Source organism: Candoia aspera, chromosome 2 (assembly GCF_035149785.1).
Source record: "Candoia aspera isolate rCanAsp1 chromosome 2, rCanAsp1.hap2, whole genome shotgun sequence".
Taxonomy (NCBI): domain Eukaryota; kingdom Metazoa; phylum Chordata; class Lepidosauria; order Squamata; family Boidae; genus Candoia; species Candoia aspera.
In genome coordinates, this window is record NC_086154.1 from 201,641,786 (window position 1) to 201,655,446 (window position 13,661).

At 35.7% G+C, this 13,661-nt stretch overlaps 1 protein-coding gene across 2 annotated transcripts in view; it reads left to right on the plus strand.

The window, feature by feature from the left end:
* NTRK2 (neurotrophic receptor tyrosine kinase 2) overlaps positions 1 to 13,661 on the plus strand; it is a 202,659-nt gene that overhangs the window by 54,194 nt on the left and 134,804 nt on the right. Inside the window, exons 7-9 of one of the 2 annotated variants that reach the window (XM_063295190.1) lie at positions 2,091 to 2,223; positions 3,015 to 3,314; positions 10,223 to 10,255. In XM_063295190.1, coding sequence (XP_063151260.1) covers positions 2,091 to 2,223; positions 3,015 to 3,314; positions 10,223 to 10,255 — 466 coding nt within the window. The remainder of the gene's footprint in view (positions 1 to 2,090; positions 2,224 to 3,014; positions 3,315 to 10,222; positions 10,256 to 13,661) is intronic. The other variant, XM_063295189.1, reaches the window with a different exon arrangement.

Genomic DNA, 13,661 nt, shown 5'->3' on the forward strand with positions numbered 1-13,661 from the left:
CACTTTGATGGCATATTCCAAAATGCAAAAGTTATACCATTTTGGGACCTGTTACAGATGTGTTGAGACAACAAAGGGTGCAAGTGAAGGGCAAAAACTTAGACCAGGTGGGATCACCAAAAATTGTGTGTTTTGTGTGTGTGTGTGTGTGTGTGTGTGTGTGTTGATTACTGATCATTTTATCTTAGTCCCACTGAGTCTCTAACATATTCACTCTTCTTTTCCTTGAAAAAAGGGAGGCAGTATACAGTAGAGTATACAGATTTTGTCACCCTAAAAATGGTAAATCTGCAACTCCCTTCATTCCATATATCCTAGACAGTAAGCCTATCAGCTAAAGAATGGTATGCAGAATCAGAAACTAGAATACTGTACAACCTTTCAACAAACACTATTATTTGCTTGTTTTATTTATTTATTAACAGCATTTCTGACCTATCACATTTGTGAAACACTCTGGAAGGTAAAAACAAAAAAGAAATTCCAGTAAAAGAACATAACTAGCAAATAAACTCATTAAAAACCTATTGTTGCAACCCAATCAGCTTGGGCCAAAAGCGTATGGAAGAGGGCTCATTTCATGTTCTTTAAGAATAGAAGGAAGGTTGGGGCTGGACCTAACTCTGGGGGTGGGTGGGGAGAGAGAATTGGCCATGGAAAGTTACTGGCAACCAGGGCAGCCCATTTAAAATAGGTGTCATTCTGTGGTGGTGGCATTGTCCTGCCAACAGTCTGCGCAATGCATTTTATAGCAGCCCATATAGACTATATTACAGTAGTCCAACAAATGGTGATGGGTTAATATCATCAGGGTTTCCTTGGTCCAGATAAGATTGTAACTGACATACCAACCAGTTAGGCAAAGGTCCCCAGCCACAGTTCCCACATGTTGTTTAAATAGAGGCTGAGAATCCAGGAGGACTTCCAAGTTATGAACCACCTTCTCTGTGGGGAGCATATCCCCATCCAGAATAATCACTGTAACCAATGTTGAAACGATAGTCTCTGTTTACTGATGAGCAGCAACTCCATCTTGGAGAGATTTAAGTTCAACTTGTTTCATCCCTTGAACCTCCATGCCCCTGGTTCAGGACTTCCACTGCATCTCCAGGTGTCAGTGTATAATTGGGTATCATCAACATATTGATTGCACCTCTTTCTGAACTTTTAGATGACCTCTCCCAGCAGTTTCTCATAAATATTATAACTGAGAGCTCTGAGCCCTGAGGAAGTCCACACTGGAGAACTCAAGGATTTGAGTGCTTCTCCACTGTCCCACTGATCTACCATTCTCACTCAGGAGCTAAACCAGTGTAAGATAGTGCCCCCAACTACTGTCCTTGCAGGCAGCACAGAAAATGACCATAGTCAATTATATCAAATACTATGTAGAAGTCTAATAGGTGGAGCCTTTCCTCATCAATGTCCTAATAAGATTATTCACCAGAGTAACCAATACTCTCCTGTACTGAGTCTGAATTGTCACTGCAAAGGATCTAGAAAATTTCTTCTAGATCCTCTGTTGCTGGTTTTAAACCATGTTCTCAACAACCTTCCCTAAAACAGTAAGGTTAGAAACCAGGTGAAAGTTATCAAGGACATTTGGATCCAAATTGACCTTTTTCAAAAGAGAGTGCACAGCTGCTTGCTTCAGGATGGGTGGCATTATACTTTCCCTCAAGGAAATGTTAATTATCTTCTGAAATGAACTGGATGCCTTGACTTGCTTCTTAAGGAGCTAGGAAGGGCATGAAACACCTGCTGGGGCAGCTCAAACTATCAGGACCTCTTTGGGTTCTACAAGCCCATGTTACCACACAAGACACCACCTTGTCCACCACTGTGGACTCTGTCCAACTGCCATCCAACCTAGACTGGGCATAATAGACTATCTGCAAAGAAATCCACAAAATCATGCCGTGTGTGTGCAGGTGCTTGTTCCACCCATATTAGTAGTGAATAAAGTTTTTTAAGGTGTTTATATGTAAATTAGTTAAATACATTTATTAGCACTAATTGTATGCAGGCGATCATACTAGGTTTTCAGCAGAAATCCTCCTAACCTGTGCATTTCTTTGTGTTCCTTCTAGAGTGATACAAATAAGAACCCAGCTTCTCTTACTATAAAGAATGTCTCATCAAGTGACAGTGGTGTACAGATTTACTGTATAGCAGAAAACAGTGTGGGTGAAGACCAAGCTTCTGTTGACCTCACCGTGTTCTGTATGTAAATAATGTTATATAAAATTTTCATGCAGAAAAATGTAGCCTAATGAAAAACTTGAGAACTAAAATTTTGGAATTTATGCTAATTTTTTTCCAGAAAGAGATACCATTTATAAAGTGAATATTTGCTAGAAGTGAATTAGATTGAGAATTGTATCCTTTGCTTTTCTGACAATCATCAATGACTTATAGCCATAATTGTCATGCCAAAACACCAATGAAATTCTTCCTTTGCTATATGGTTCAGTGTATTTATTACTATTGCTATATCAGCCATTGAACAAGGGATCTGGGTAAATACCAGCACTAAACAAATAATAATATGCTACGGCCTCTAAAAGAAGGATGTCCCAGTCAATATTAGACTATTTTTTATTCTGTCCTCTAAGATAGTCTGTCCTTAAAGAAGACACGGTTTCTAATACTGCCTTCCATCAACTGCTGAAATTTGCCTGGCAGTTCTTACTGTTTACAGTGACCTTAAAAAGAGAATATGAAATGGAGGGTTGCTGGGACTCCATCAGGAGGCTTTCTGGTAGAGCAGATGCACAGCTTATAGAAACCCCCAAATCAACTCCCACCATCCCCCATCAGTCAACAGAGATGGTATGAGTCCTATCCTAGCAACTTCTCTTCTAGATAACTCTTTTATTATTATACCCAAACAAGATTATTTTCAAATTTCATTCATTCTGCCTTTCTGCTTATACCTTAGCTTTATTTGAACAAGCTGACAAAGAAGAGAATACATGAAATACTCAGTTTGTTTTTCATTGTTCTTCTTATAGTTGCGCCAAATATCACATTTCTTGAAATACCATATTCAGACCATCACTGGTGCATTCCATTCAGTGTGAGGGGAAATCCACAACCTGTCTTGACATGGCTGCATGATGGGGTTAAACTGAATGAATCAGATTACATCTGGACCAAAATACATGTTACCAATCGGACAGAATATCATGGCTGTCTTCAGTTGGACAATCCTACTCATGTCAACAATGGCAACTATACCTTGGTGGCACAGAATCAATATGGAAAAGATGAAGCCAACATCTCTGCTTATTTTATGGAAGATCCTGGAGGTAGTAAGTAATAATATTATTAGAACATCGTTGAAGTGTTAAGTAGTGCTTTTTTCATAACGGAAGCATTAGGTTTAATGATGTCACTGAAAATTAAGCATTTTTTTACATTCATCTATTCACTTGCAAAAATATTTTAGTCCCTTGTACTATTAAGTTAAGGTCAGATGATTAAAATGCTAAAAAGCAAAGATATGCAAATATGATATAGTCTTCCCCTGAGTAGACAGCAAAGTAGCCTTATCTTTCCATGATGGCTTAAAATATCTCTGCTTAGGATCTTTAGTCAATAATAATATATTCTTATATAGTTAAATTCATTATAAAAATAATATTTTCCTGTTTTCCACATTGCAGTACAAAATTAAAAATACATTACTGCCACTGAAGGGAGCATTTTCCATCCATTTGCTTGCTTAATTTTTACTTTCTTTTTGCCATCAGTCACCAGAGACTACTTACAGTAATTGATTAGATCAGATGGATTTAGCATAATTTTCTTAATGTGAAATTACTGTTTTCCTTTGAATAAAAACAATTGTCCTGTTTTCAGATACAGCTAATTAGAGCTTAATTTCTTATATTTACCTGTGATTTTAATTAAATGTGATTTAAGTCATATCATCTTTCTTTTTTATCACTAGTGTTAGCAAAGTTATTAATTATAGGAAATTCTAAGAATACTGGGATTTTTTGTTTCTTCGGTGATGAATAGATCACATAAATGCAATCATAGTGGTGGAATGATCTGTAAATTTGTGATATATCTCCGAACACTTTAAAAGAGAAACTTGGCAAATTAATTGGCTAGAGCTTGCCTGCTGGCTATGGGCTAAAGTGGCTGGGGCATGATGGGAGTTGTATTCTAATACATTTGGGCAAAACCAGGTTGGGGAAGACTACATAACATTCTCTCCTTCCTTCAAGAAAAAAGATTGCAGTACATAAAGGGAAAAGAAATAAAGTAGATTGAATGAAGACAGAACTAAGGGAGTGCTAAAAGTCTTGTTCTCTTTATCTTGTAAGTTATAAGAGCAGGGTAGAGCTTAATGCCTGTCCTGGTAAAGAAGACTAATCTAAACAATACTTATAATTTATTAATGGCTTTATAACTCAACTTAATACATCATTGACTTTAACAAAATCTCCTTGACTTGAATATAAATGAGCTTGAAGTATTGTTGGTTAAGGGATAGGAACTAGGAGCTAGTGCATAACACCTCTCCCTCTTCTTCAGTTTCTAGTACACCATATCCTATTGGTTCCCTGTCCTGATTTTCTTAGCATTTTCTTCTCCCTCCTACCTCTTAGCTGCAGTTACTGCTGAACTCCTAGCATGTCATATCCCACCAGTCTGCCCAACTCCATGACATACAAGTACCTTTCTTTCACTCCCTCTCTTGACTCCCGTCAATTGCCCATGTTCTTTCCCCACAGCCACTTCTGCCAGAACAAAATAGCTGCATTTTCATAAGTGCATGGAGTTTCATGGACACAGGACCCTAAATAGGTGAAACCAGCTCTTCTGTGCCTGGAGTAGTTTATACATGGAACATTTTGCATAATCCTAGTAGGAAACTACAATAGATTAGTTCAAATTTTGCAAAGGCATGGTCTTGGTTTCCTTTATTATTCTTTTCAAGCTTATTAATAAATCTTTGGATCTGGATCTTGTACAGAGAGGGTAGCATGTTGGGGTAGTTGTCATACTTGATATCCTGGAAGCTTACTTGTGTGAATATGTGGTAGTTTGGGAATCAGCTAGTTATGGTCTGCTGAAAAGATGTTCCCAACACTGTTCTCCACTGTGTGCTCTAAATCGTATTTTGTCCTTCCAATCTAGATATCTTCATTGCCCTACAAAGCAGCCCAACAACTCTTCATGGGCTTCAAAGCTTTGCTTATTGTGGGGGAGATAGGCCCGAAGGGGGTAGGTAAACATGTACCCACTGGCCTCACCCCTTCAGAGTTTTAACAAGAGAAACGTGCTGCTCTTTTAGGCTGTGACCTAAATTTAGTATGCCAAAAACTAAAATTCCTTTTTTTTTGGGTTATGTAGTTTGATTATCAGCATTTTAAAAAGGACATTAGAATAAACAGTATTTGTCCACCTTTTCCCATTATGTAAATAAAGATAAATGTGAAAAGATAAAATCTGCTGTGATTACATTCAGTGTTTTTGTTGCTATTTAAGATGAATACAAATCATTCTTGGAACCTTAGCATGGCTATTGTTTCTTTGCATTGTCATTGTAAATTGTACATTCTGCACAATGAAACATGACAAGTAGACCCACACCCTGGTATTATATTCATTTCCATGCCTACGTGCTAGCATTAAATGTTACTGGATGTTTAATGAGCAGGAATATGCTCCTTGAGATTAGAATTGATTTTATGTCCTTATATAACTGACAGACAAATAATTGAATAACATATGTTATTGTGATCGTATACTTGTATGCTCAGAGGTCAGTTTCACTGAGTTTAGTGAGGCGTATTCTCACTAAATCTTGTAAAGTGTGTACAATATTGCAGATTTGAAGGATATAAGATTATCTACTTTTTAAGTACAATTATCATAATCAAACTCAGAAGATCAGTTTCATTTTAAAGATGAAAACAGTCATAATGTGTGCTAAGACTGTACTGACAGAGACAGGTAATTATTCTAATGTCTGCTATGTAAATTTATAAATAGGTATGCATAATATCTAGCAACAGTATTCTGTCTGACATAGTCGATTATTGCATGATACTATGACTAATGGTTAGAACTTAAGCAGGTATAACAATAGGACTCTTAAGCAAATAAAAGAGTCTTTTATTGTGGGACACAATAAACAAGCTACAATCAGGCATTTTATTGGATGAGCCTGGCAGTGTGGAAAATTATACAACCAGCCCTCAGCAGTGTAGGAAAGGTGCAGTGTAGGAAAGGAATTTATTCCATCCTCCTTTGTGTGGGAGGATTCAGTGGGGAAAGAAATTAATTTCTAACTTCCCCTGCTATTCCCAGACCTTTCAACTGCATATACAACTTTTTTTTTCAAGAATGTGTTGGCTTCATTTTTGCTTTTTAATTGTATTTCAAACCATTTTTAGAATGTTCTGACTGGTATGAGGTTGCACCTGTTTGCTCAATTTTTCCTACAAGGCTATCAATTTGCTGTTAGAAAATAATAATACATTTCAAATGTAATTACAAAAAGGATGACTTTTCTGTCAGTAAAGCAGTTTAAACCAGTTAGCTTTGGAGACATGTTCATTATCCAGATAATTTGCTAATATAAAATGTGTACCTAAAAACTGTACAGAAGACACATTGTTTTTGTCTGGGCACAAAATTTTGAGGTTAATTTTGGCCTGAGTTCTTATTTGGAGCAGGCAGTAATATTTTTTACTATTATGATTATTGAAATTGTTCCAAAATTTCAAAATAAGTAATAGAGGATTAGGATACCAATTTACTTCTATAGTAGGAGAGGCAAAATGGGTTTTGGAACAAATGGGAAAAAGTCAAACACTTGCTATACTTCTGTGGGTTGTTTTTTTTTAATTTGGCTTCTGTTGGCAAATTCAAATAATTTTAGTGATAGCTACAACTAACAATAAAATCAATAGTTTTAAAATTTGGAGTTAAGTCAGAAATAGAAATGTAAAGATCATCTGGGTCTGGATTCCTCACTGGAATGTGTTTCATGTTGCCTTTGAGACCCTTCCCCAGCTCATGTTGGAGGACTAGTGTACAGGTCAGTAGATGACAGAAATCTCCTAATGGAATTGGTATGCACTGGCCTTTGTGCAGTGTTTCTCCTATTTGAAAAAGTGAGATGATTGTTTAAAGATTTCACTAGCACCAAAGAAACGATGTCCTTTATAAACTCAATTTCTGCCAAAGCTTCTAGACCCATTTCTTTCCCAAGGAAGACAAGATACCATAAAAATAGTCATCAGAAGAAGTCAATATGAGTAAACTTAAGTCTCCCTTTCAGGCACTAAGTTGATCTCAGGCCACTTTTTTTTTTTTTTTTTAAAAAGCTTGTAGGGCCTCTTCCTTCGAATCCCAGAACCAGGTAGGACAGGTCTTACAGGTAGGCACTTTAGTGTCTCATGAGTAAGCTCACAGAGCTCTTCCTCCACAGAGCAATACCTGGAATGCTGGTTTCCAACCCCAGATGAGACAGAACTCACAGGTAGGCAACCCAGAGTCTCATAAGCAAGCTCATGTGAGAATTCCTCATAGGCACTTAATACTATATGGATTCTTTTCTCCACTTTATAACAATTTTACTAGTAACTAGTAAAATGATCAACGGATAATTAAAAGAGTATATATAATAAGTATGCCACGTGCATGAGTTGAAACAGGTGCAAAGTAGGGGTGTATACAAAGCAAGACGTTGTGTTCCTAGCTCAGAAAACACTGCCCCACTCAGAACATACCTTCAGAATGTTTTGAGTGGATTGTGTTCTGACAAAACAAAACTCGAAATACTTAAAGTGTTCCACCATCTGGAACAATGGGAACTTGAAATAACCCTTTTACTCCCTTTAGTGTTCTAGGTGGGGTAGTAGTCTGTGTTGAATGCTATGTACAACTCGGTGTACAGAAAAAATGATCAAGGAAATGATTTTTAAAATTTTACTTCAACATCATAAAAATTTCCAAAGCAAACAGTGTAAGCCGCAGTTGTTACCATGCTTTTTGCAGCCAGTGCTTGCACAACAGCCACAGAACTGATCTCAGCAAAAGAGTGGCACCAATAGATTAATTTCAACACAATCCATTTATCACACTACAACAGCAAAAATATACTTTTTCATTCCATAATATCTCTGTAAAGCTCCACAATAACTAAAGCAACATGGTTTCTGCATTTGGCAGTGTGAAAGCTGAAAAGCAGAGCCACTTTCTCTGTAATGCATATGCATCATGCACATTTCCACATTTGGCAATGTGCCTGAAAAAGAAAACACAACATATCACACATATGGGCATTACATTATAACTCAACTTCAATTTCTTCATAGCAAAGTATATAAAACAATAGTAAATTTAGCTTATCAGGAAATGAAATGTATTTTTCTATCTCCAGTTGGTTAGCCTTCTAGAATGTCCTCAGTTGTACAGCACATGAGGCAGTACGCACTGTGTAACTTGGATGAGTTAGTGACAGAGACCAGCCGCATCATCAGTGCCAATTAATGAATGTTTGGATAGAGTGTAAGTGCCTGGTGATAGTCTGGAGGGTGAGGGTAGTGTTTGATATTTAATCACCCTCCACTGGCTAGTTAGAAAGTCCAATAACCAATATGTAGATGTGCCCAGGACAATTATATGCACTCTGTACCAGTACATTAAAACAATTTAATTGAATTCTTCTCAAATAAAGAACCACTTCTTATTTGGGGGCATATTTGGGGGGTGGAGGGAAGAAGATGCAGAAATATAATTAAAGGGAAATGAAAAACACAAAAGGGAGTGGAATCTTTCTCATAGACAGACTTCTTTCTTCCCTCTTAACCATTGTTTAACTAACCAGTTAACATACACAGTATTACTAACTTTAGGGCATAGAATGGGAGGGCAATTGTCTAGGCAAGCAACAATATATTTATGTATGAATCTCAGTTTCAAAATCTGTCTACAATCTCCAACTTCTCTCTGTGTGAGCAACATTCCAGAATGGCTCCAATCGTTTGAGCATGTAACTCTCATTCTGTCTTATCCGCTCCTTAAGTAGCTGTGCCTGTTATTTTATTAGCTATACACTCTTCAAGTCTCTATGTCTTTAAGGAGTTTCAAAACAAAAACAAGCCAATTTTGGTATGTCGGAACACTCAAAAATTTGGAACAAACACCCCACTTTGTTCCAAGCTCTGAACAAAGCACTAGAATGTGGTATGTTTTGTTCAGAACTTGGAGTGTTCCAAGTTAGGATACATCTCTAATGCAAATACATGTTATATGTTTGGATTTATTTGTTCAACAGATAATTGGGGGGTGGGGGGTGGGGAGACAGTCATACCAAGTTATGCTAATCTTGTAACAGTAACAGTAAAGAAGAAAATGGTCTTTGCTGATCTTCAGTAAAAGGTGCATATCTGTTTTTTTCCTTGATAAAGACTTTGGTTTTATGGACTGAAAATCTTTTTTCAAGCTTAACAATTACATTTCTACAGCAGATTTCAAAAGAATGACCAAACATTTCAAAAACTTTAATGTACAAAACATGTTTAATATCACAGCCTTCCCTAACATGGTATCTTCCTAAATGTGTTTTACTGTAGCTCTCATCAGCCCCAGTCACATTTCATTGATTGTGAGTTATGGAAATTGTATTCCAACAAACCTGGAAGGCACTAAGTGAGGGAAGTCTGCATTAAGATGTAGAGTGGAACTAGTCAGGCTGTTGCATTACTTTCTTCCTTTCAGAAAATATTGTTTCATAGTTACAGATTCGCTGATATAAATGCTCCCGATTAAAATCTGAATTCTAATCTTATGAAAATTGACTATTGAATTAGTATACCCCCAAAGTGAAATCCTGTTGTGCCTAAATGTGAAGTAGATCTTCTCTCCCTACTGCAGTCGTATTTTATGCACGCAGTCCTATCCTGGAGAACAGGGTGACTTTCCAGAGCAGATCTGAAGTTATGTAAGGGCTGTAGTAGGGAGCAGAAAATAGGAAAACTTCGCTATGTGTGCAAGATATCACTTGCACAGTTTAGGGTTTTGCCCCCATGGCACAGGAAATTTTAGAATTAATCATTTGCTTCTGGCAGTGTTACACTCAGCTCTACATAAAATATAAAGTTGTTCATATGCATAAATGTGATGTAATTACTCTAGTTGTTTCTGTTAACTACGCCGCTATGATCTATTTCTTTTTCTTTCTGTTCTTTAGGTAGTCCGTTCTATGATCATCCCGGTTATATTGGTATATTTTCATTTTCTATTATACTTATGTACACAATATGTAATAATTAAATGATTAAAGGAGAAGATAGACTTTGATATGATTAATTTGCATGCTGTTTAAATATCACTAGAAATGTTTATGATGGGCATGATTCAGCCACTGTTAACCTTTTTAGTATCATTAATTTGAACTATATAGATGTTGGCATATACTTAATTCTTCCATTAAAAGTGATAGTGACTGACTCTGCTGACTTTTCTAAATCAGAATAATTTTCTTCATCTAAGAACATACTCATTTAAAATGCCATACCATCACCAGTAGTTCACTTTTGAATGCTTTGGCACAAGATACTATTATGTAATCACTGGAAGCCAAATATATGGCTAGGAAGTAATACATTCATTCTGATACAAGAGCTGGAAAAAAAAAATCTCCATTCTAGTTTCTTAGTGATCATGGAGACAGGTCATGTAATTTTTACATTTCTTTATCTTTAGATAACAATCTTGAGAACTAATCTTGTTTTATTTTTGAGATCTTAATACCACGGAACCCAAAGAAAAAAAATATTGAATTAGCACTAGATAATCCATTTTTATTTGTTGTCACTATTTTCAGATCACAGTATAGAACAAAAGTTGTACAATGTATAGTGATGTATCTAATGTTGTTAAATCAGAAATTAATCTGTTTCTCAGAGCACTTGTTAAATTTCAAGGTGCTTTGAATGTTCAGCTTTTTATAACAATCTTGTCTAGGAACTTTATCCTCATTTCCCATATATATATATACAGAAAAATAAGGCCTCAATCCTATACATATTTATCTGGAAGTAGGGCTTTTTTTAGATATGGAATAAACTGTAAGCCTTAGAGTTGGCAGGAATATTTAAGCTAATGGAATTGTTATTTTAAAGAACAGTAAATAGTTTTCAGTTAACTTTGGAATCCATAATTTTATTTACTTGATTTGTGAGATATAGATTTAATTGAATCATCATTGGACAGGGACTGTTTCATAAGATCAATGAACTATTTTGTTCTTTCAAATGCTTTTTTGTATACTGTTCATATAATTATTAAGAAAAATGGAATAAAGCATAATTCTGATCCTATCAGATTATCTATTAACTGAAGGGAAAACTCATCTTAATTGAGTTGCATTGACTGAAGACTTAAATCCAATGTAGAGTCTGCTTAAGTTTCTCGTTTAAAGACTAGTAATATGTAGGACTCGCATACTAATTAAAATGATTTAGAGTATAGTGGTATATATATAAAGTACTAAATTTCTGTGTAATTGCATTAATCCTTCTTGAATATGAAAGTCCATCTTAAACAATGTTTCTATACTCCCTCGTATGTGTATGCTGCCAAAGTAGGAAACCTGCTTAAACCTAAAAATAAATACATATTTTAACACAAGTATCTAATTGTGAATCAGTCAATATAAAAGATAAAGTATTATGGCTTTATTCCATATCATTAAAATTGTGTATATTGAATTAGAAATGATTCATGGAAAGATTCAAAATCTGTAAAACAAAAGGAATGGGCAACAAAACTACTGTAATAGGGAGTTCTTTCTATTCAGGATTTCAGCCATGCATTCTTTTCTCCCTATTCACTATTTTCATTTCTTGCCCCCTTCCCCGCCCCCTTAACAGTTAGTTAGTATTCCAGGGCCATTGAACAAAGGGCCAGAGATTGTTTTGGGTCCTCGCTCTCTTTCCCTGTCCATAGTGCTAAAACCAATTTGCTCCATAATATTGTTAGAAAGTGATGGTTAGCAATAGAAATTGTGCTTTCTAACAGAAAATAGCCCTCATCTGAGATAGGTTTTAATAAGGTCTTTAATACGTTCTCCCCTATTAAGCTGGCAGCATTGCATTTATATCAACCATTGCTCTCTCTTACAATTATCTTCATAGCAGAGCATCAGAAAATCCTTTTTCCCCCATGGCTGGGAGACTTTTGCAGTCATCACTCAATGGAGTTGAGGTGGAACTAGGTATGTGGAGGGATCTAATGCATATTGGACTCCCTAGACAACAAATGTTGGACAAATCCAGGAAAAGGTTGTCTTTTTCTTCAGTGTAGTGACCGAATACTTTTTTTATGCTAGCGGAATACAAATTTGATCAATAAGTAAATAGCCTTTAAGGTGGCCAAAACGGCATTGAGTTCGGTGCTGTAATTCTAATTTAAATGAGATAAAACAACAATTTATGAATTGTTTTGGTTCTTTAGCTCTGAACCTTTATAGTTTTAAATATTTTTAACTGCCCAGGAAATGTCAACTTTGGGGCAGCTTATAAGTTCTTTTAATAATGAGCAAAAGAGAGTATGGCAGGAATGCACCTTAAAATATTGTCCATGACTTTATATTTCTAGATACTTGGTATTATTATGTTATTTTATTATGGTGAAGCTTGTTTTTAGATTGATTCCTGGTTTATACAAAAAACTAGGAAGGAATTAAACTGAAATCTAGTGAATTCCTCTTCCTGGAAGTATAGGGAAAGGGAAAGATGTTGGAATTTTAATGTTTGTTTGGACTTACAGAGGCTGATATAGCACTCAATTCTGAGTTAGCATTAGGTAAAAGCTCAGTTAGTTTCTCCCATTTCTTTTTCTTCCTCCTTCCCACCCCTTCCCCAGACTGTCAAAAGTTATATTAAAATAATTGCCAGCAACAGAGATCAACCTGCTAAAGGATAAATGATAGGGAACAATATCTTTCAGAAAAGTCAAAATGTTTTATATACTTTGGAAGAAGAATGACATTACTTAAAGTGGTTCTATAATAATAAGACAAAGAATTTCTATCACTGAAATTGTTTTTTGCTTGCTCTATTTCTAGTCTTAGATCTCGATATATCATTTCCTCCCACCCCAAAAGGCACTAATATTGATATAAAAGTGAACTCAAGCTGTATAACTTTGAAAGCATTAACAGAAAACATTTTGTATGGTACCACCTGGTACAATGTGAAACTAAATATTCCTCTTAAATGTTAATATAGTTATACTGAACATTCTGCCTGATGATTATTTATTTCTAGTTTTCAGAATTGGCTCAATCCATATGATCAGAAATTTCTATTGGACCTTTATTTTTTGGCGTTCATATAAACTAATGCAACCACTCCCAACTTGGTGCTTCCGGATACGTACATTAATAACTCCTGTAATTTCTAGACAGTACCTCTGGAAGGCACCTATTGGAGAAAGCTGAAACAATTAAAAAACAACAAACAATGGCAATTTGACTATTCTCAATTCATTAGTAACATGTGAGAATAAAGTCACTAATGTGCCAATGAAACTTCATTTGCACCTTGCTGTTGAATTTTATTACTTTCTAGAACCTTGAGAGGAATTGTGCTTGTTAATTAAGTCTCTCAGGATGTACCTTTGCA